This window comes from Grampus griseus (assembly GCF_964374135.1).
Source record: "Grampus griseus genome assembly, chromosome: X".
Lineage (NCBI taxonomy): Eukaryota > Metazoa > Chordata > Mammalia > Artiodactyla > Delphinidae > Grampus > Grampus griseus.
In genome coordinates this window covers 38,215,412-38,240,129 of record NC_138999.1, presented here as the reverse complement: position 1 = coordinate 38,240,129, position 24,718 = coordinate 38,215,412, and the positions used below count along the sequence as shown (strand labels likewise).

The 24,718-nt window shown below is 42.0% G+C and overlaps 1 protein-coding gene across 1 annotated transcript in view; it reads right to left on the bottom strand.

The window, feature by feature from the left end:
- The window catches only part of MAOA (monoamine oxidase A), a 72,218-nt gene extending 55,379 nt beyond the window's left edge, over nucleotides 1–16,839 (bottom strand). Inside the window, exon 1 of the mRNA XM_082681019.1 lies at nucleotides 16,716–16,839. Within this exon, the coding sequence (XP_082537145.1) occupies nucleotides 16,716–16,788 (73 nt within the window). The 5' untranslated portion in view covers nucleotides 16,789–16,839. The remainder of the gene's footprint in view (nucleotides 1–16,715) is intronic.
- Nucleotides 16,840–24,718: the final 7,879 nt, after the last annotated feature.

Below are 24,718 nucleotides of genomic sequence, written 5' to 3'. Positions count from 1 at the left end.
CACTGGGAAGCTCTTGTGTCCCTCGGATGTACTTGCATCATTATGTGTGTATGCGTGTGTTTGAGCACTTCCTTACTTTCTGGCATTAAGAGATGTTCCAGGCTCGTCTTGTCTTTCTCTGCCCAGCCCTACAATCAGCTATTTCTTCAGTGAGCCTTGGTTCCTTTTATTGGAGAACAGTATTAGAAATCAAGATCTGGGCTCTAGGTGTGCCCATCACTACTGGGCTATCATTGCTTCTGGGACTTCTCAGCTCACAGAGTAAGGCAATAAATGTCTGTATACACATTTTTAAATCTATCAATACATTTTTGCACTTCAAATGCTATCTTATACCTAGTTATCTTTATCCTCCTATTACAAAAAATACGAAGCAGACTACACAGATAAACATACTTCAAGGAGAAAAAAAATGTTAGAATATTAGGGTGAAAGAGAAATAAGAATGACACCAGGGATAAGTTTAGTAAAATGATACAAATGATACCTAAATATGTATACCAGTGGTTGAGGAGAGGAACTATTCTTAGTGATTTTAAAACTCAGTAACTTGACAGCTCTAATGGTATATATCCTAAAGACAAAAAAGAGCTGCAAACATTTTGTTCAGTAATCATTTTGTGGGTGCTAGGATTAGAACTATTATTTTGAGGCCATTATGTATGTAATGTAGAATAAAGCAAATGAGTAATCAGGCTGCTGTCACTGAGATCCAGGGTTTTGGGCCTGGAGATCAGGAAATTTAGATGAAAGAACAATGAAATTAAGTGCAAATTTAGGGCAGGAAATGTACAAGATGGGTCTGGAACCTCAAGTCACCAGAAAGCAAGGAGGCTAACAGAGACCACGAGGAGTGTGACAAAAAGGCTCAGAAACCTGCCAAGGTGAACTCCCACTGGCTAGAGATGGAACAATTTGAGTATCAAGTAAAAATAACAGGGACTTCCCTGGTGGCACAGTGGTTAAGAATCCACCTACCAATGCAGGGGACTCGGGTTTGAGCCCTGGTCCGGGATGATCCCACATGTCGCGGAGCAACTAAGCCTGTGTGCCACAACTACTGAGCCTGCACTCTAGAGCCCGTGAGCCACAACTACAGAGCCCGCGTGCCACAGCTACTGAAGCCCGTGTGCCTAGAGTCCGTGCTCCGCAACAAGAGAAGCCACCGCAATGAGAATCCCACGCACCGCAACAAAGAGTAGCCCCCACTGGCTGCAACTAGAGAAAGCCTGCGCGCAGCAAGGAAGAGCAAACGCAGCCAAAAATAAATAAATAAATAATAACAAAGGCAATGGCTTAAATCCACTCATAATAATACTAAACAAACAAACAAAACCTCTCATTGGTCACCTTTGGAGAATGCTAAGGAACAAACTTTTCATTTAAAAAAACAAAAAAGGGTTTTCCCTGGTGGCGCAGTGGTTGAGAGTCCGCCTGCCAATGCAGGGGACACGGGTTCGTGCCCCGGTCCGGGAAGATCCCACATGCCGTGGAGCGGCTGGGCCTGTGAGCCATGGCCGCTGAGCCTGCGCGTCCGGAGCCTGTGCTCCGCAACAGGAGAGGCCACAACAGTGAGAGGCCCGCGTACCGCAAAAGAACAAAAAACCCCCAAAAAACAAAAAAGAATTTGGCATTCATTCTACCCTCCTTATTTGCACCAAACCTCAAGGCAACCAAATAGCTAACAAAGGGAGGTTTCGCTGTATAAAAGTACGCTAGCTAATAAGTGAAGACAGGAATAATTAGAACATCAGCATTTTGCAACCCCTAATGAATTAATACATCTGGTGCAATGATTGTCAACAGCTGCTAACATGACAAAAAAAAGAGATAACCAGATGTTACTTGCCTCTTAATGGAAGCACATACCACCATGTATGAAGTAGTTAGAAAGAAGGAAGGAAGGAAGGAAGGGAGGGAGGGTGGGGAGAAAGGGAAGGAGCAAACAATCTAAATTCTAATGTGATCCAGCCTCTAGATCTGATACTTAGGGGCCAGAAAAACATGTTAAATAATACCACTGGGATGCAATCAACAAAATCTAGATTATAGGATTTATGCAGGAGTACCCTGGGTTTTTCTGTTTATTTGTTTTTTAAAACAACTCACCCCCTCCTGCTCTCTTTCTCCTTTCTTCACCAGTTTTTCCTACAATAAACCTCTTACATGGCTAGTTATGTCTTGATGTCTGCTCTCAGAGAAGCCAGACTGACAACAGTATTTTGTTCATACACAGAATGGTATGAAATATACATAGCCAGAGTCAAGGATGAGTTTGGGTCTGTAAGATCTAAAATGCAGGGAGGCTAAATCATAATATCCAGCACTGCTGTCTGCTAATGTTTGTATGTATTTTTGACTCCTTCAAGTACAGTGTACCCTTACACTGCTGACATCCACCCAAGATTTAGGTGTGCAACGAATATTTGGAATCTGCTCACAAAGAAAGGCATCCCGTGACAGTTTAAATAAATGCAAACTAATGTCTGCAAACCTTGGTGCAATGTGCTTTCTGGGACACTGCCAAAGGCTTCTTCTGCTGACCATCATAAAAAAAAGGATGAAGGTGTAATGAAAAACATGTTTATGCATAAATCTTTGTTGTTATATCTGACTATTTCTGTAGGATTAAGTCTTAGAACAGAGATTACCAGGTCAAAAGATTTGAATAATTTTTAGGCTCAAAGCACCACTCTGTATTTAAAAGCAGAGAAACTCAAGATGCAAAAAGTTGAATTTCTTCCCAGTTCCCCTTAGTCAATCTAACCATAAACCAATTAGATAGATAAAAACACCCTTGGGTTTGCTAGAATTACTCGAGTAGCTCCTCTTCTAAAGAGAAGCAGAGGTGGCTCTGAATTCCAGCAGCAGTGGGACCTGCAGCTGTCCAGCCCCCAGAGGCAGCCTGGCAGTTGGTTTAGCACTTTACATCCTACAGATCAATTTCAGGTGCCTTTCCTGTTGCCTCTCACAACCATTCTTCAGAATAGATTTCATTACCCCATATTCCAGATAAGGATACCAAGTGCTTGATATGCCCACAACAAAGTCTCCTGAAAAGTGAAAATTTTTACTTCTTACACCCTCACTTATAAGGCTGAAGCCTTAATAAAATTGAATCTAGTGTGTAATTCTCAACAAGTTTGGTGAGTGGGGTTCAGTGCCAATAGTAAATAAACACTACTCCAGAGGCTAAAGGAGGGGAGGGAAGCAGGGCTAGCTGAGCCAGGACAAATGAGCACACCAGTGACAAAGGTCGTTTCGCACTTTGGCATTTAAGGATATAAACAAAATTAAAAAGGTGGATGGACCTAGAGTCTGTCATACAGAGTGAAGTAAGTCAGAAAGAGAAAAACAAATACTGTATGCTAACATATATATATGGATTCTAAAAAAAAAAATGGTTCTGAAGAACCTAGGGGCAGGACAGGAGTAAAAACGCAGACGTTTTAGAGAATGGACTTGAGGACATGGGGAGGGGGAAGGGTAAGCTGGGATGAAGTAAGAGAGTGGCATGGACATATATACACTACCAAATGTAAAATAGCTAGCTAGTGGGAATCAGCCACATAGCACAGGGAGATCAGCTTGGTGCTTTGTGACCACCTCGAGGGGTGGGATAGGGAGGGTGGGAGGGAGGAAGACGCAAGAGGGAAGAGATATGGGGACATATGTATATGTATAACTGATTCACTTTGTTATACAGCAGAAACTAACACACCATGTAAAGCAATTATACTCCAATAAAGATGTTTTAAAAAATTCCCAAAATAACAAACAAACAAACAAAAAGCTGAAAAAAAAATGGTTGCTCTGCATTACAGGAAAATGATTGGCCCTATCCTGGCAAGGAAAGTTTAAGCTCTTAGTTTGAGAAATAAGGAACATGTTTAAAACATTTAAAAGGGATTCCAGAAAAATGGTTTCCAAAAGGTCTTGGAATGTGAAGGGGGAAGATTTAAGTCATTTAGAAAAATATTTTTTTAAGATGTTGAATAAATTGGGGGGGGGGTACCGTTTCAGTTTGCATGTTTATTGTGAAGAAGACTCTGATAAGGAACCTCCGTGGTAATTTAAAGCTAGAAAATACAGAATATGGAAATACAATCAAGATGCCATTAGAAAAAGTTATTTTTGAATAATAACTAATAACTAATTTTGAATAAATAACTCAGTAAGTCATAAATAAAGCACAGGCAAACACTTGCAGTCCAGAAAGGCTTTTTCCAATATATTGACTGTGGCTGTCTGTTGATTCGAATGGAAAAAAAAAAAAACCTAAGATAATGTCTGCTTACATCTTGAATCAGGCATCTTGAATTATATTCCTTAATTCTTTTTTGTTATTATTCTGTGTATCACTATGCATCCTACCCTCCCCTCACTACAAAATTCAGTAATCACTTATAGAAAAAAAATCGTATGTCAACTCCGCGGATTAGTTTAAGGGCTTTTGACATAAACTTCAAAATAAATAAATAAAAGCCTGTCTCTTTTTTTTTTGGTAAATGGGATAAAATTGTTAGAAAAGAAAAGGTTTGTTTTGTTTTGTTTTGTTTTTTTAAGAAAAGGTTTTTAAGTCTGAAGGTAAGTCACCAAATACAATGTAGCTACTAAAAAACAGATTTGATAATCAAATTTTTTTTTTACTTTCAAATCAAATATTTGTTATGAAAAGAGAAAATCTCATATTAAACCTATTTCATCTTGTTCCAAAGAAATATAGATTAGCCAAAGCTGAGAGCATTGTGCATTACAGCTCTTCCTGTCACTCATTTTCTATCATTTAATGGCCACATAGAATCTAGGACAATAGAAGAAGCCTGCTTCCCACCCACCTCTCTTGGCACCCCTCCCCACCTCCAAGACAGGGAAAGGGTTTAGCACAGGGGCTTGCTGGTAAATGGTTAACAACCGTCCCTGGCCTCAGGGGATGGAGGGGACTCCTGATTTGCAGCATTTGGGTTTCCATGGTGTATATACACTCTCCACATGGCTGATTCAAAATCACCAGTGTGATTACTACCAATGTGATATCATTGACCGTGAAACTGGGAAGAGAAGTGTTCAATCAGGATCAGTCCTTTCATGACAGTAGAAGCTGGCTCCAACACACACTGTCAGACCTATAGACTCCTGGCCTCAGGTCAAGTCTCAAGTCTGGGAGAGAGTCTATTAGATCGGCAAGTGTATGAGATTCATTGGTGTCCTAGACTCTCAAGTGTCCTAGTGTCTAGCCTGTGAATCTCCCATGGGTATGTTTGAAGGAAGAGGTCTAAGCGGGCACTGGCAAAATATCCCTGTCGCTGCACCAAGAGCTCTTCCTCTCCCAAATCATGGCAAACTGAGCCCATTAGGAGGAAAAGAACCCCAAACCCCCAAATGTCCTGTGGTTTTCTGTGACAGTAGAGAGCCTGGAGAAGCTAAATGCACAGAGTTTGTTAAAGCCCTATTATGTACATAAGGATCTGATCACTTTCAAAATGCAAAAACCTGAAAAAGGGAAAATAGCAGATTATGGCACAAGAGAAACTTTAATCACTTTGCAATTAAGTATTTTAAATAGGGATAATGAGTTTAAAACATGGGCTTCCCTGGTGGCGCAGTGGTTGTGAGTCCGCCTGCCGATGCAGGGGACACGGGTTCGTGCCCCGGTCTGGGAAGATCCCGCATGCTGCAGAGCAGCTGGGCCCGTGAGCCATGGCCGCTGAGCCTGCGCATCCGGAGCCTGTGCTCTGCAGCGGGAGAGGCCACAACAGTGAGAGGCCCGCGTACCGCAAAAAAACAAAACAAAACAATATGGGCTTCCCTGGTGGTGCAGTGGTTAAGAATCCGCTTGCCGGTGCAGGGGACACGGGTTCGAGCCCTGGTCCGGGAAGATCCCACGTGCCACGGAGCAACTAACCCCGTGCGCCACAACTACTGAGCCTGCGCTCTAGATACCGGGAGCCACAACTACTGAAGCCCGCGCCTAGAGCCTGTGCTCCGCAACAAGAGAAGCCACCACAATGAGAAGCCCGCGCACCGCAACGAAGAGTAGCCCCCGCTCTCTGCAACTAGGGAAAGCCCGCACCCAGCAACGAAGACCTAATGCAGCCAAAAATAAATAAATAAAATAAATAAATTTATTTAAAAAACCCCAACAATATAATTCCTCTTCTGGTTTCTCTCTATTAAACCATTTGGGTTTTAGAGAAACCAACATAAAATAGGTCAATGGATTTATTAGAGAGGCTTAAAAAAAAAAACACCAAGTCTGCTAAAAGCACACCTCATATGAGAGTTCAGGCAATTGTTAATCCTGGTTATTAGATCAGGAGAGAGCCTGGGTGAGATGATGTATCCAGCCAGCAGTGCTGTTGCCATGGCAACCTCAAACCAAGCTCCAGCTTCTTAAAGCCACTGCCCATGGAAACTGTTTCCACAGATTCTGCAGTGCTTCCAATGTCCTGAGATGGTTACATCCCCACAGAAATGGGATAGGAAACGATTTAAGCCACACAGCACACCTGGAGAAGGAATTAATATCAGCAACAAAGTCTTTGAGGAAATGGTCCTTTGCTTCCTGGGCTATAAATCTGTACCCCTGCCTTCTCTACCTCACCAAGGGCTCTTTCCTTTACTTCTTCAAGTACACTCACATTACGAAAAAAGAGAAATTTGTCCATTTGACTCATGCTACACTTTCCAGTTCAATTACTGATTTTCCTTCTACAACAAATGATTAGAACAAACCTTGAAATGTAGCATATTCCTCATGAAAAATGTCCAGTGACCCCACTTTCAATACGGACAAGTGATATAATCATCTGTCACAAGCTGCTGTATTTTTCTTCTTAGCACACATCACCACCTGGCACTCTATATACATCTGCTGCTTCCAACCACTGCAATCTTAGCCACTCTTGTCCAAACCATTGTGGCCTTTTGCCCTTGTCCAAGGCAACATGACCTCTTGCCCAGAGATCTGCCTCTTAACTAGTGTGTTATATGTGTTAGACACCTTTGCATCCCTAGAATAGAGCCTACCGTGTTGCAGGTGCTCAAACACTCATTGCAATGAACAGAGGAACCACATACCAAGAAAAGAAAACCATGCTCACCTGGATGAGGGCAATGGCGAAGTTTCTAATGCTACTTAGATTATATTTATCTCAAGCAACTAAGAAAGACTGACAAGGACAGGGTGTCTGGTCATTTAAACCTTTATGCCCAAGTAAATTCGCAGATTCTTAATACTACTAGTACATTTTCTGGTCTTTGAACCAGTATTACGCTTTTTTTAGCAAAAGAGAATGGAGAATATCAATGTGCACACAAACTTGTCCCCGATACATACATACATACAATACAGCCATTCTTATTATCTATCATCTATCTATCTACCTACCTATATCTATATCCATCTGTATTTTGTGCTTCCTTTCAGACAAATAATTACCTGCTTTTGAAAATGCCAAATCTTCTGATCCCTTTGATAAGCTAAAAAGACAGAACTGTCTCAAATGATAGATAGATAAAAGCTAACAATTAACTTCAATTTGCCCTGAATTCAACAGACTTGTTGTCTAGACAGTCCTAATTTATTTGATTATTGTTCAGCATTCATCTTCACTTTAGATAAATGGATCTCACACGACTTAGGGAATGCAATTACTCCTTAATTCATTATTTGCCCCATTCTTGCACTGAAACTGAAAATACACCAAGGGCACTCCACACTGCTATCCTCAGATGCTGCACACTAGGATGCACTGTGATTAGGAAGCAATTTCCAAAATGTTTTATGGAATACTAGTCCTCAAGATGCTCTGGGGAAAAGTATCAATGTTCATGGAAGTTGGGACATATGCTGTTTCTCCTTCTGGGAAGTGTATGGTGCACACTGGCATATTAAAGGCTCTGATAAGTCCTGCAGTGAAGAGATTCGTTTAACTTAGCATTTCTCCACCTTTTGCCTTAAAAAAAATTACATCTCAAAACATACACTTTGGGAAAGCTGGTTTCGGCTCTTAAAATACTGTCAAATATTTACAGTAATAAACTCACCTGGGCAGAGTCCCAAGTGAACAACGCCCAGAGCACAAGCTAAGTGTTGAAGCAAAGCTTTAGTGTAGCTATGGCTTATGTTCTGCTGGCTCTCCTAGTTCTTCCTGTTTATTTCTTAAAGTGGTATTTTTCTTCAACTTTGACGTTCATCACCACCTATGAATGTCTACAGTGTACATCACATATTAAATACTTTAAGTTAATTTTCTATTATTCAGTTAAGTGATCTCTGACCAACAGAATTCTTACATAACTGCACATTTGGACTCTTGGACTGAATACTCCGAGGAAAATAAAATGTACAGTCAAACAACAGTTCATACTAAAGTGTTAGAAGCAATGTTCCCAAAGAAGGAAAAAAGCAAAACCCATAAATTTTGCTCATATCACATAGTGAGTGCTCGATCAATATTTATTGAATGAATAAATAAATGAATGAATGAAGAATACATGCAGACATGCAAGAAAATGGTCTTTCACTTAAGCCACAGCCCACAGCTAACTCATTTAATCTGAAAAAAAAAGTCACCTGAAAGGTCATCCTTGTTACATTTCAGAATTTATCCAAAATCCACAGCACTTCTGTCAAGCATTATTTTCTCCATGAAACCCTTTCCTGTCTGTCATTTCCTTCTCCCTTTTTGTGCCACCACTGAAGCCCTGAACCAACCTCAAACACCAAGGGCACTTCAGGTTCATGGTTGTAACCCCTGCTACATAGAGGGGTCCCATGCCTCACACGGTCACTGGAGAGACAAATAGACTAACATAAATTAAGAGAACTTAACTCCTCCATTTGGGTCTGAATTTTGTCAGATGCCTTAAATGACCAATGTCCTTTATAAAGTAATTACAAATGCATAGTAAATTGAAATGTGTATTTAATATCGATGGCTTCAATTCAATACGTAAAATCCGTAAACACCAATCTTAGAAAACTATTTAAAACTCACATCAACCACCACAGCCTTCCATTTTCTTCACCAATATTGTCTCCCCAAATTCTTTCTTTTCAAAACATGGCAGGTTCACTGTTATATTTATCATGGTCTTAAGGTAGGAAATGGAGGTGCCTTATTTTTCAGCCTAGATGTCTTGACTGTTTTTATTATTGTCTATTTACATACTCATTACTGGTAACTGTCTAATGACCTAATAAATCCTTTGAATTCTTATTTTTCACCACTCTGTGAGTCTCAGTATCAGCCCCAAATCTTTATATTATAGGGACAGTGACAATGAAGAGGTTTCCAGAATATCAGATGTTGGCCTGGTGCAGGGAAAAAAAAGTCTATGCATAAAAATATGCTTTTATTTTTGGTGAAAAGGTCCAATAGCTTTCATCAGATATTCAAAGGGACATTTGCTCCAAAAGGTTAAGAACCACTGATCTAAACTATTAAAATAATTGCTATACATTGTCATAAAACCACCAGGAATGGACTTTTCAAAAAGGAAATAAATTCTTCATATAAAAGTCATCCATCCTAATAGGGTGCCTAACATTTTTAAATTTAAATGTTCATGAAGCAGGGGAATTTCCTGGTGGTCCAGTGGTTAGGACTCCGTGCTTCCACTGCAGGGTCACAGGTTCGATCCCTAGTCGGGGAACTAAGGTTCTGCAAGCCGGGCGGTCAAAAAAAAAAAAAAGTTCATGAAGCAGTAACATGTGATGTAATATAGTCTAAAATATGAATTACTGTGAAACAACAGCCACTAGTTTTTAGAGCATCAAGTCTCAAAGTAAAACAATAATAAAAGTTTACTGCAGTTCTGTGAATGAGCCTATAAAGCAAGCCTAAGTGAGGTGGGGTATATTCCAAGGCCAAGTTATGCCACTAAGAATACTGTGGCATTTGGTAATTCATTTGACCCTCCTGAGCCTCCGTTTTGGTCCCTTTGAGCTATTATAGGCTGCAATTCTGTGACCCTTGAACATGGTGAATATGTAATTAACTCAACTCTCAAAGCTTATCACCTGGTTTTTGTGTTCTTATTGACAGTCCTACCTAATAAATCAACTGAATATTGCTGTAAAGTGGGATTTCTTTCCTTTGGCCTGGCAACAATTAGAAAAGGGCTTTTAAACTAAGGCTCAGAGGAGCCATGGAAAAGGTGTGAATGAGCACCTGTAAGGCAGACCCAGATCCTGATTTAAGTTAGTGTAGGATTTCAGTATGATGGATGATGAAAACCATTTCCAGAATGCAACATGGAAGGAAAAAGTGTTGGGGAGAGGGTCCAAAAGAGAAAGCTGAAGACATAGACCTTTAGGAAGCCAACTATACTGAAAAAGATACTGGAAGATATATCATACATAACTTAATCCAACCTCTAATTTTACAGCTGACAGACTGTGGTTCAAAGATTTGAAGCTGCCTTAATTCATAAGACTAGATGACAACATAATAAAGAACAGATTATCCAAAGGAGAACACACATTGCTGGTAAAGCTGTAAAACATTTTTCAAATAAAAGGAGAAAGCAGTCCTAACAATCAACTTGTCTCAAACACTTACAACATTTAAAAATGTAACTGACGTCTTTTGATTCATTTTGTGCAGTTCTAATCACTCAAATTTAAAATGAAAAGTAACTGTCACTATGAAATCTATCTCATACATGCAAATGTAGTCTTCAAACCAGTGCTCATTGGATGTCTACACTCCTGCAAACCCCTGTATGTGACATGAAACTACAATATTACCTCAGTCTTTCTGGGTATACCTGCAACCAAATACTGGCAAGATTTATCATATGTAAAATATGTGTATGTCACACCTGTACAAAGATCGTATGACCCAATATTTGCCAATAACAGACTCCCACATTTCCTTTTCTTAATTATTGGTCTCTATGATCCAATTATACTATAGTTATACTATATTTATACAATTATACTATACTTAGATCTATTGGGTTTTGTTTTGTTTACCTTTTTGGGCTGCACCACGTGGCCTGCGGGATCTTAGTTCCCTGACCAGGGATAGAACCCATGCCCCCTGCAGTGGAAGCATGGAGTCTTAACTGCTGGACTGCCAGAGAAGTCCCTAGATCTACTGTTAAATATATTTTTCACATTAGCTGAGTATTATGTATAGATTCATATCAATTAGTATTGGCCAAATGCTAAAACTGCCCATTAAATGTCAGATAAACCCCAAAGCTCATTCAACTATGAAGATATCAAAGAATCAGAACCCAAATAAATGTAATTCTTGTATTCTTTCTTCAACATTAAAAGTTAATAAAGTAAAAGAATCCTCGCTTTTTTTTTTTTTTTTTGCGATACGCGGGCCTCTCACTGTTGTGGCCTCTCCCGTTGCAGAGCACAGGCTCCGGACGCACAGACTCAGCGGCCATGGCTCATGGGCCCGGCCGCTCCACGGCATGTGGGATCCTCCCAGACCAGGGCACGAACCCGTGTCCCCTGCATCGGCAGGCAGACTCTCAACCACTGCGCCACCAGGGAAGCCCCCCTCGCTTATTTTTGAGAAAACAAAATTAGGGCCAAGAAGTGTTCTGAAAGGCAGAAAATTCATGCTTAGCTGGCAGTGAACCTCAGAGTACCTAAATAACCAAGGCACTGAAACTAAGTGGCATATTTTTTAATGTAAGCTTTCCTTAATCACTACAAAACTGTACGGTATGTATTGCCAAGTTCTGAGTTAAAATGCCTAAATCACTCCTAGCAGAAATGATTCTTCAGGGTGATGTATTTCAGCAAAAAGGGAAACTGGGGTATGTTGTGGACTCGCTGGCAGGATTCAGAACATTAGTCAATCTTCTTGCGAAATGGCTTTTCTGTCTCCGATGATGAGAAAGATTCCATCCCAGCTGCTCTTACACAGCACAGTGTTCCGGGCGGCTATGCTCTCAGTTCTTTTAGTGGAGCTCAGCTCGTGGATACAAATATAGGGAGGTTCTATTGCTTAGTCACTATTTGGAAAAAGCTCTCTCTCCAAGACACTTGGAATTTAATTTCAAAAAAACATGGAAAAATTCTAATCACCCAGGGCTATCCGGTGTTATGATGAAAGCGTTTTCACTGTGCCCTGGCTAAATGTGGGGCAGAGGTGGCACACTGGGGTAATCTCAGCAACTACCAGGATCACATCGCTAGAGGCACAGTAGGCAACTGTTTTCCTCCAGTAGAACTCTTGTCATGGGTTTAAGTTAAACACTACTCATGTATGGCTTAGGGCCTCCTGACTCCATATCTGTGCTCATCCATACTCTCTTGTTTGGTGTGTCTTTTTTCCATCCTCTTATCTCTACCTGTTAAAATCATACTTATCTCTCAAGGTCCTGGCATTTTCTTCAGATTCATAATATTAATATTTCTCTCATTCTATGCATGTCAATTATTTTCTCACTTGATTACTTCTTGCAAGAGGATGGGGCACCTTGTGGGCAAGGACACTTCTTACCCCTCATTATATACCTCTTGCCCCATGATCTAGCTACTGCCTGGCATACGGTAGAGGCTCCCAAAATGCTTGAACGAGTCCAGGCCCCAGGGCCACCCCTACCCATAATGAGCTGCTTTGAGGGGTACAGAATTCCCTTTCCCTAGATGTGTTCAAAGTTACAGCCAGATAATTACTAAGGAGATGCCGTCGAGAGGATTAAAATCTTACGTGATTGGACTACACTGCCTTTTAAAAACTCCTTTGGCCCAAAGACTCTGCAGTATGCACTGTCCCCCAGAGGTGGGCGTTTTCCACCCCTCTTTCCTTTTATTCTCTCTCCCTAAAGAGAGCTAATTCAGAAATTCTCAGTTAGGAGCAGATTTTAAAATCTTATACCACTGGGTTTCTGTCACTTGTTGTATCTGTGTCAGCTTATGAGTAAGAAGTAGCATGTAAAGTCAGTGACTCAACTGCTATATTTAAAATAACATCAGGAAAGGGAACATAAAATAAGTTCAAATGGTCAGATATAGATTACAAGCTCCATAAGAGGAGAGAAAAATCCAGAGAACCAGAACAATCAAGGAAAAGAGCATTAATTGGGTATTGAAGAACGGATAGGATGTAAATGTTCAGAGAGAAGCACTTCCGTGTTAGGAAAAAAACAAAAACAGGGAAGGAATGGAGGGACAAAATGAACATGGTGTAGCACTGGAGACAAGAGAGCAGTGTGACTAAAGCTATGTTAGGGATGGTGGGAAATGCTACTGGTCAAACAAGGTGGGACTAGATATGTGGAGGGGTGGGTGGAGCTTGAAAGGCTGGCAATATACTACTGAACATCCTGAGCAGAACAAGGTGATGAAAGAAGTGTTTAAAAAAAATCAAGTCTGGGATGGACATGAAGGGAGAGCCCAAAGTGTGGCCACCGGGAAGATGGTCATAACCTGGTGAGTTGAAGGGGTTAAGGTTCTGTCCGGGCGATGGAGGAGACACAAGAGAGGAAACAGCCCAAAGGAGGAGTTAGAAGGATCTGTTGACTGGGTGTAAGAGATAAAACAGAAGGATGCGTCAAAAATGATGGAAAGGATGGTGGTACCAAGAACAGAGTCAAGGAAGTGAGGAAGAGAAGCTAGGTTGGAGGGCAAGGAGGCTTTTGAACATGTTGAATATGAAGTAAGAATAAGACAATCAAGTGTGAAATACCCAAGAGCAGATAAGCTATGGGACAGGAGTTGGGAGAAAGTAAAGGATTCAAACTAGAAACTTAAGAGCTTCCTATAGATAAAGGGAAAGGTGAGGCCCTAGAAGAAAAAGAGAGGGAGTGCATAAGAGCCCCAAAGTGATGAATAGCTGAACCTCGAGGCCGTTTCAAAAGTAGAAGTTCGCAAGAATATGGGCACAATGAAAGGAACAGAAAAGGAGCAAACAGTGTGGGATAAAAATTCAGGATCCAATAGTGTCACAGAAGGCATGAAAGAAGTTTCAAAAAGGACTTGGTGATAGATGATGGATAAGGGCCAGAGCATGTTGAAGTTACCATTATACTACTTACAAATGAGTGCGGGGTGGGGGCTTCCCTTCTCAATTACTAATAGAGTACATAAAATTACTTAATTGGTGAGTGGGAGGAAAAAGGGATTTTGTGGCTGTAAGACGTGCTGTTACATGATTTTTAATGACAAAAGGGAGATACATTAAGATGCTGCTATTCTTTGTGCAGAGATAGTTATGAAGAAATGAAAGATAATTCTGTTCATATGGACTGCTTTTGAGGAATTGAGGATTTGTACGCTTCTGGGAGCTATTTTGTTATATAATAGGAATAACACTGCATATGCAAAGTATTGGCCATATATTATAAGTGTGTGGATAACATATTAAAATGTGCCAGTTCTGACAGAAGAAATATCCAAAAGCATTTAAAACTGGTATGGGGACTATTAAGTAATTCATGGGATACTGCTAAGCACACACAAAGATGAGGTGTTTCTGAGCTCAAGAACCCTTGAGAAGTAATGCCTCTCACCTGCTCGTGAAACACCCAGTCTGTGCGCAGGGCTTATCCTAAGCCAGACTTGCATCTACTTTCATTTTAGTTGTGAACCATCTGGCAAGACACCACAGCCAGGAAGCAATGTTTCTGGTCAGTTTGGGTGTTAAAATCAAATCTGACTGATAAGAGATGATATTAAAGGAATCCCAGTGCCTGTTCCACTGTCACTGATGAAGTGGAAGTTGGGTTCTGGAATAGGAGTGTGAACTACTGTGCAAGAAATGCTCTCTTCTTCCCCCAAGTGGAAATGAACAAATTAATAATTAATAGTGACCACGGAAAGATCCAGGTTTTGAGGAGGCTGAAGCTTATATAATTTGGGTGCCCTCTTCAAGAAAAAAAAGAAAAGAATGCAAAAAGAAAATACAAGATTCAGCATGAAACTGGTTATTTATTTAGAATGAGAACCAGAAGGGACCTGCAGTTGTAAGGCCATAGAGCATTAGCACGATCAGCTACATGGTAAATCCAATTCTGCTCACGACCAACTACTTGGAGTGAAGTGTGGAAAGGGAGAGAGAGCCAGTCATCAGGCAGAGAAAAAGTAACCGACAAAATGCTCCTTAAGGAATACTGGAACACAGAACAAGAAAAAGACAAGAATAAAATCCCAGAAAGAACCCTGAATTGTGAAGTATGAATGGTATAGAGATGGGAATAGAGACAGAACTCCTAATCAATTTACACAACACATTATCATCATATTTATTTTCCAGTGATGAACAATCACATTGCTTCTAGGAGGCTCGCATACGAGAACTAGGCTTTTAGAAACACCAGTCCACTTCATTGCAGGCAGTCAACAAGTGTTTGTTGAATGAATAAATAAGCTAATACATGAATGAAGGGAAACAAGAGAAGTACTTCTTTTTCGTACTCTCCACCAGGATCTGCTTTCCTGATGCTCCAACATACATGCATGTTTTTATTGGCACTGGCTGGAGTTGTCAAAGCAACAGCTCATACCAATCTCTTCTCTGGTGATTAAGACTGTTATCCGAAACAGGCCAAGTCAAAACCTATCTTCACCCAAAAGAGTCTCCTCAAAAGGATTATACATAAAAATGGCTACTTTGGGGCACTCTACTTACTCCCTCCCACCTTATTTTTCCCTCTTTCTAAATTAGATCCTGCAGGTATATTTCAGAAATGATTAACATTCTCCCAGGTTGTGGACAGACTAGTGTGGGACTCTAGCTAGAGCTGAAACACAATTCCTAAATTTCAGACATTTTACCAATTATGACAACATAAGTGACAAATTTAATATATCAATCATGATGAGGTTTCCAGGAAGATATGGGAAAGCCTTATGCATCGCTCAGCTGGTCAGCTACAAACCCAAGCCAGGACCAGAGGAACCCAGGCTTGCCAGCTGTCTCATCACAGGGCAAGATTCAGGCAGTGGGGAAAGACACAAACAGGACATTCCCTCATCTGCCCTCAGCCCCTGCTTCACAAGAAGATTCCCTTTGGATAATAAATGCCCTACACTTTCTGCAAGTTCTAAAAGAAACGGCTGGAGTAGGTTAAAACTAAGAGCCCACCTCTCTCCCCCCACCCCCACCTTTTTTTCTTTTTTTTAAAAAAAAAAAACCTTTTCCTAAAAGATTCTTCCTCCTTCCTCTCCAGTTACCAAATTTTCTAAGGAAAAGCGCTTTGAGAAGAGCAGGACTGAAATAACACTCAATACTACCAAAATCCGTATACTGATGTTCTGTTTAGGGCAAAGGGCGTGAAATCAGTAAGGCAAAGCAGCTACCTCAGGAATTAGGAGTGAGGGTCTTAAATGGGAGAAAATCATCGCCACTTCCCCGGTTAGGTGATTTGACATCTGCAGAGTTACCTCCGTTTCTAGGTTTTGTAAAATAGGGACGAATAAAGTACCCACCTTACAGGACAGCTGAGGATTGAGAAAATCCACGTAAACTGCTAAATATAACTGCACGGCAAGAGCTAATTAAATGTTAGTATTTCATAGTAGTAGTAAAATTATTGTGCCTGCCTCCCCCAGTTCACACCACCAGCAAACCCGGCTCAACCCCACCCCCCTTCTCGCAGAATCCGGGGCCCGGCCACTGTTGCACTCTCGCATGCACAAGGGAGACCCCCACCAAACGCCACCTTGCGGCTGCAAGTCCCTCACCCCTGGCCGGCCAGGGTCGCTTAGGCTAGCGCTACGGTCGGTCCACACTGACCTGAGATGCCGCCTCCTATCACGACTACGTCGAACATGCGTCCCGCTCTATTCGCCTTCTCCTGACTCTCCATGCTCTGGTCAAGGCTCTCCCGGGTCGTGGGTCGAGGAGTGGGACCGGCCAAGGGCGGAGCGGACTTTTCTACCGACTCTCGGGGGGAGCCCGAGGGCGGAGCCGATTTCTCCACCGATACCCGGGCGGAGCCCGGTGCTGAGGGCGGAGCGGACCCTGGTACTGGTACTCCCGGGGACCCCGGGGGCGGAGCCGATTCTTCCACCGATGTTCGGGGGTAACCTAGCTCTGAGAGCTGGGTGGACTCTTGTGTTGACACTCGGGAGGAGTCCGAAAGTGGGATAGATCCTCGTACCGACCTCTCGGGGTGGGGGCTGAGAACCGAGGTCGGGGCAGACCCTTGTACCCATTCTCGGGAAGAGTCCAAGAGCGGGGCAGATCTTGGTGCAGATAGCCGGGGGTAGTCGGGCATGGAGACCTGGCTGGACTCTTGTACTGACAGTTGGGGGGAGCTACTGGGTGTAGGAGGTCCTCGTACCGAACCCCAAGGGAAGCCGGATACTGAGGGCGGGGTGAACCCAAGTAGTGACACTTGGGGAGTGTTACTGGGTTGTGGAGGTGCTGGTACCCATATTTTGAGGAAGCTGGGCATCGAGGGCGAGATGGATTCTTGTACCGACCCTTGGAGGGAGTTCTTGGTTGTAGAAGTTCCTGGTATTGATACCCGGGTGGAGTCGGGTACTGAGGGTGGGGCGGACCGACGTCGGGACAATCGGGGGGATACTGAGGGCGGGACAGATCCTTGTATAGATGCCCGGGGGTTGCTGGTGTCCGAGTTAGCGGCTGGGGCGGCTCCGTCCGAGGTGGTCGAGCGGGTCGCAGGCGTAGGGATCCGGTCGGTCTGGAGGCGGGCGCCAAAGCCCCAGAGGCCAACCTTGGTGTCTGTGTCAGTTCTTAGGCCAGGAGCGTGGCTGAGTTGGGAGGGCGCGCTGTGTCTCCGGGAGCACCCCGCGTCCGCTGCGGACGCGTTCGACAGGGGTTTGGAAAACTGACGGGAGACGGTCCGCCCCTCTGAATGGATGCTCCACATGGGCGTAGAGGACGAGGCCGCGCACAAGGCGGAGGCCGGGTTCGAGATCTGCGCAGCGGGGTCCCCGACTCTGGGAGCGCGCTGTGCCTCGCGCCCGCTCTCGCCGCCGCCACCTCCGCCGCAGCTGAACGAGGCCGCTGAGTTGTGTGCGCTCATTGTTCTGGAGCGCGCGCGGGGGGCGGGCCTGGGGGGGCGATGTTCCGCTCTCCTCCGCCCCTCCCTCACGGGCGCGCGTCTCTCCCGCCCAAGCTGGCCTGGATCCGCACCCTCGGAGACCCGCCCCGAGAGCTGGGCCCACTGCGGGGTGGGGAGACGAGGCGCTGAAGCGGCCTAGCTCCGCTTTCCCCGCCTGTACGCGGCGCACGCGCGCGCGCGCGCGGGGAACCCTCCCGCCAGGTGTGGCCTGGCTACGCCACCGAAATAGGGGGTGTGGCCTGGCGAGAGTGTGGGCGTGGCCACATGGGGGTTCAACCTGGTGATTTTACGCTTTAACTAAAAGGGGAGGACTGAGGGGGGTAGGGGGTGGGCTCAGGGAAGCGGGTACTGAAGGAAGCGGACCTAGAAGAAGTGGTGGCAGGGCCGCCCCCCCACCTGGTTTGGCTCTTTTGTGACGTCACCAGGAGCCTGTGAGGTCTGCGCAGTCGCACTCCCTCCCTCGGGAGGGGGGTTGGGGTGGGAACTACCCCCAGGGGGAGACTTTGCAGTTATTGGTTCTCAATGGGGTTTTTCAAGCTGAAGTTCTTAACCAAAATCGAAGCGAGTAGGCGAGAAAATTAAGAACTCAGCTATCACAGACTAAGTGGGACCTGCAGTTTAAAAGCGAAGGTCAATGGATGACTAAGGTGCAGAACCAAATTAACACGTGTTTCCCCATCCTACTGAAAAGAGGACTATTTAGTGCGTATATTTTATTGTGCAGTCAGCCTCTTGTCTTGCTAGTTTTATCCCTTCCTTAAATTTCCACCTTATCCTCCTAGAGCTGAATTTGTCATCACTAGAGCCGTCAAAAAGACGTAATTTTCACATGAATTCAGAGTAAGTGTTGAGAACTCTAGGAAGTTAACTAGTATCCATTCCCACTTACAAACATTTCTCTTGCTCACTTGCCCATCTCCCCCCTCCATTTGTATCAAATAGTATCTTGTTGAAGAAACTGTAAAGAAATACAGATTTGGTTTTTTCTTTATACAGTTTTAATAGCTTTTACTTTCTAGCAAAGGGGTTGAGACTTATGACTAAATAGTCTTAGACTTTGAAGCAAAGAAAGAGGAAATAATAAAGAATTCAGCCCTTTCTAATGTGATTCTGTCCAACTTTCTCATTTGTCCCATTGCTTTATTTTCATTCAAATATTTGATTTCATACTACGTGCTAGGCACAGGGCACGGTACTTGGGATACACGTGTGACACAAGACAGCTGGAGACCTTCAGTGACATACAGCCTACTAGAGGAGCTGCAGAGGAAATAAGCCACATGCTTGGTATGTCAATTCAAACTCTGATAAATATTATTTTGGAAAGGTCCATAGTGATAAAGTGTTCGGGCGTCTAGACCATTCTGGAAGTTAACTTTGGGAGGGGGGGTATGTAAAAATGTCCTAGAAAGAGAGAACAATGTGGATGGAGGCCCTGTGGTAGAAAGAAACATAGTTCATTGGAGTAGCTGAAAGGCAACCAACCCATGGAGCTATGGCAAGGGGCCAAGTGCGGGAGGCAAAGTTGCTGAGATCAACTGGGCCAAAGTGAGATCCTTAGTCTGTATTCTAAAGCAGTAGGAGTTCAGCTAGAGATAAAAATGTGGGAATCTTATTAAATAAATAATGGATGGAATAGATGGGCAGAAATATGAGTATTTTCTCTCTTTATTTTACTTGTTTGTATTGTATATTTTATCTTTTGTAATAAAAACAGTACAAGTTATTTTAAGATAGATATATAAATAATTGTGACATATTCTACAAGTATTATTTCCTCCCTTTGAGGCCTTGGGCAAATTACTTAACTTCTCTGTGCCTATCTCCTCAACTGTAGAATCTCTTAAGTTGTTGTATCAAGGTTCCAGCAGAAAATGGCACACCTCATTTGAAGAGAATAGCACAGAGGAAGTATTTTAAAAGATGTGGGAAGGGAATTCCCTTGCCGTCCAGTGGTTAGGACTCCGAGATTTCACTGCTGAGGGCCCGGGTTCAATCCCTGGTTGGGGAACTAAGATCCCACAAGTGGCACAGTGTGGCCAAAAAATAAATAAATAAAAATAAAAAGATGTGGGAAGATGGAGAGAAACCACAAGGAATCGTGCAGTACTCACAGGCTGGTGACAGCAAGAAGGCATGACTATAAAGGGGTAGGGGGAGAGAGCAGTAATCAGAACCTGGTGGCAGAGGTGTTTAGAAAGGGCTACCTGACACTAGCTGTGGCCTTTAGTTCAGAAAGGCAGTCAGTCCACAGGAAACCCAGAGAGAGGGAGCCAGGACATATAAACACCCAACCTCCCTCTCCTCCCTCCCTCCAACAATCTCCTGCTGGTCCTCTCCATTGACCCAAGCCAATCAGAAGTTAGAAGGCAAGGAAGCCTGTTGATGCAGTCCATACAGGTCAGCCTTCAGGGAACATAACAGGTTAGAGAAAAGTGGTGGGTACACCTGGAAGGGCCGAGAGAATCTCTGTAGTGAGGTTTCAATGAGCAAATGAATATAAAATACTTGGATAATTACTCAATACTTGCCCACATTTTAATTTCTAAAAACTACACTATATTCATGTCACGGACTGTTATTTACTTAACCATTATCCTCTTACATTAAGCATTTAGTACTTTCCATTTTTTATATAATATATAACATGGGGTTGAACATTTTTGTGACTAAAGTATTGTACATGTTTCTTAGAATTTCCTTGAGATAGAATCCTAAAAGTAGAATTACGGGTAAGAGAGTGGTGGCATCTGTAAAGCTCTTTGATTGAAATTACCAAATTTCTTGCCCAAGAGATTGTCCAGATTTATACCTCATCAGCAATGTCAAAGAATGGCTGTCTTCTTACCACCTCAACTCCAACATTAAGCAAGTTAACTTTTTAACCTCTAACTTGAAAGTTGAAAGTCAACATGGTATTGCTATTCTAATCAGTGTTTCTTTGGTTATTAATAAAACACTTTCTTCACATACTTAATAGCCATTTCAATTTCTTCTGTAGTAGATGATCAACTCCTGTCTTTCTGTAGTTGATTTCTGTAAGTGCTTTATACAATAACGTATTAACCACTTGCTTGGTATTTTCACTGCAGATAGCTTTTACAACTTATATTTTAGTATTGTTTATGGCATTTTACATATGCAAAAATTTAAAATGTATGTGAGTCTATTCTTTAGTGACTTCTTCCGTTGCTTTTAAACAAATTTTATTTATTTGTTTGTTTGTTTGTTTGTTTGTTTACGGCCACACCACTGGCTTGCAGGATCTCAGTTCCCCGACCCGGAATTGAGCCCCGGCCATGACAGTGAAAGTGCCGAATGCTAACCGCTAGACCACCAGGGAACTCCCTTCCGTTGCTTTTAAACTTAGAGAGCTGAAGGGATAAAATCTATGTTTTCTTTGGTTTTTTGATGGTGATATTTTAAAACTGAATTATTTAATCCTAATCTATTGGTGTGTATTTTGTTATGTGCTGTAAGGTGAGGTTCTGAATAACACCCCTCCCCCCCAAACACACAAATAGTTAATCAATCATAATAAAACTATCTGTTGAAGAATCCTTGCATTCTCCACTGATTTGTTTTACCTCATATAACACATATACTGAGATCTGATTTTGAACTCTTTCTTTTGTTATATTGACTTGCTTATTTTGCCACATTGCCATCAATGCCACATTGATTTACTTATTGTTGCTTTATAGTAGGTTTTACCAGAAGAAAGGATTAATCCCTTCCCAATGCTCTTCCTTACAAATTATTTACTATATTCTTATATATTCTTTCTATTAATATATTCTTACATATTTAAATGAATTTTAGAATCGTTTCATCAATTAAAAACTCTTTTGGTGGGACTTCCCTGGTGGCACAGGGGTTGAGACTCCGTGCTCCCAGTGCAGGGGGCCTGGGTTCAATCCCTGGTCAGGGAACTAGATCCCACATGCATGCCGCAACTAAGAGTTTGCATGCCACAACTAAGGAGCCCACCTGCTGCAACTAAGACCTGGTGCAACCAAATAAATAAATAAATACTAAAAAAAAAAACTCTTTTGGTTAATTTAATTAGGATGATGATTATTTCTAAATGTGGATCTAGGAAATTTATATTTGGCCGTCTCTTTTAACATCTTTTTTTTTTTTTTTTTTTGCTGTATGCGGGCCTCTCACTGTTGTGGCCTCTCCCGTTGCGAAGCACAGGCTCCGGACGCGCAGGCTCAGCGGCCATGGCTCACGGGCCCAGCCGCTCCGCAGCATGTGGGATCTTCCCGGACCGGGGCACGAACCTGTGTCCCCTGCATCGGCAGGCGGACTCTCAACCACCGCGCCACCAGGGAAGCCCCTCTTTTAACATCTTTTTAAAAGATGTCTTTATTTTCATAATACTTATAGGAAATTGTCTTATTTATCTCTGAAATTAAACAATTTTGTGAGAATAATATGAGTCTGAGTGTGTGAGTGTGTGTGCGCATGTGTGGTATCATAAATATTTTCAATCTGTGGATTTTTAATTTTGGGTTTTTATTAATCTTCATGATAGGACAGTTATTCTTGTACTCTAACTTGGATTACAAAATCTGTTTTAAGTGGTTTCTTCCTGAGAAACACCTGTAATTATGTTATTAGAGCATCCTTCTATGTCCTTTATCATTATTGTCATCTCTTTGTCCGTTTCCTCTGAATGCTGAGAGCTAATCATGTGTATCCTTCATATTACTCATTTAATTTTCTGAAGTTCTAATTCATTCTTTACTGTTTCTACTGTAGATTTTGACTATGCCATTTCAGTTAGGATTTTTTAAAAAAAATTTAAATTCTTCTTTCATCCAGCTCACTTTCTATTTGCCATGTATATCTCAGTATAGTTTTTTTCTTTTGACTTCCTAATTTTGTTCACAGAGATCTAGTTTTATGCATTCAGCATCAACTGTTTTTGAAAAGGCTCTTCTCTGTCTGCAGATATGGATTGCACTCTCATACACTGCTAGTTCAAGTGCAGAATGGTACAACCCCTGTAGAGAAGAACTTGGTAATATCTAACAAAATCACTTATGCATTCACCCTTTGAACCATCAGTCCTAAATCTAGGTATTTACCATAATGATACACTTCCACAAATAGGAAAAAACGTAATTTATTGTGGAATTACTTTTAACAGCAAAATATTCGAAACAATTTACATGCCCATACGTAGGAAACTGGTTGCATAAACTTTGATATGTCTACACAACGAAACACTATGCAGCCATTTAAAAAAAGAATGAAGGTGGTCTCTAGGAACTGATATGAGTGATTTTCAGGATATAAGTGATAAAATCAAAGTATGAAAAAATACATATCTTTATGTGTATATATATGTGTGTGTGTATTTGTACCTTCATGTAAGAAAAACATTAACTTATATTTGCAAAAAGAAACACAGGAAGGATAAGTCATAAATGGAGAAATGTATGACAGTGCAGTGGAGGGGGTAGGGATGGAGTAAGATTTCTCTGAGTATTCTTTTTCAGTGCAACTTCCATTAGGGGTCTTCATGCGTTCCACTAAAACTTCAGACTCACAAAACTACCATGGGCCAAATTTGGCACCTCACACCTAACTTTTGAGAGAGTGGATTGGTACTCAGAACAACTATACATGCAACAATAAGGAAATGCATAGTAATATGTCACAAATATGCCAGTGGAGATCATGCAGTCTTCAAACATTATGCTTACAGGGAACTTTTTCACGGCATATGAAAATTATTATGATATTACATTGAGTGAGAAAAGCATGATAAAAATGTAAATGGCATGTGGTCTCAATTGTATAAAGCAAAATGTATAGGGTGGAGAATCACTGAAACATTAAGCTAAAAATTTTAGTTTTATTTTGAAATAATTATAGACTCACAGGAAGTTGCAAAAATAGTGCAGAGGTCCAGTCTACCCTTTTTTCAACTTCCCCCAATGGTAACATCTTATGTAACCATAGTACATTATCAAAACAAGGAAATGCATTTACAAAGGTTGGTACGTGCTCACAGGCAGCACTGAAGTTATTTCTGAATGATAGTACTCATAAGCCCTTAGCAATAATACTTGATTTATATACATATCACTATTGAAGTGCTAACAAACACTTTAATTTTAAAAAATATTTATTTATTTATTTGGCTGCTCTGGGTCTTCTTTGCTGCACTCAGGATCTTCCTTGCGGCATGCGGGATCTTTAGTTGTGGCATGCGAACTCTTAGTTGTGGCATGTGGGATCTAGTTTCCTGACCAGGGATCAAACCCCGGGCCCCCTGCATTGGGAGCGTGGAGTCTTAGCCACTGGACCACTAGGGGAGTCTCTAACACTTTAATTTTTAAAATACTGTTATTAGGTAAAGTCTGAGTAAGATATGTAGTCTAGTTAATTGTATTGTCAATGTCAATTTCCTGGTTTGGCCCTCCACTCTCCCTCCCCATCCCCAGCTCCCAGCACACACACACATTCTATGCACCAGCAAGAGCAGCACAATGATTCATAATTTATTTTTTTTTTTTACTGTGCTGCTTCTTGGGCTTCATTCTCCCTCTATATGAATTTTTGCCTGGATATTCTCTATCCATTCTTCTAGACCAAATCCCAAATGAGGCTGCCACAGGTTGTGTTCTCTGAGAAGCAAAACTTAGTTGGAGCTAGGAATGCAAAAGGTTTATTAGAAAAGGAAAAGGGC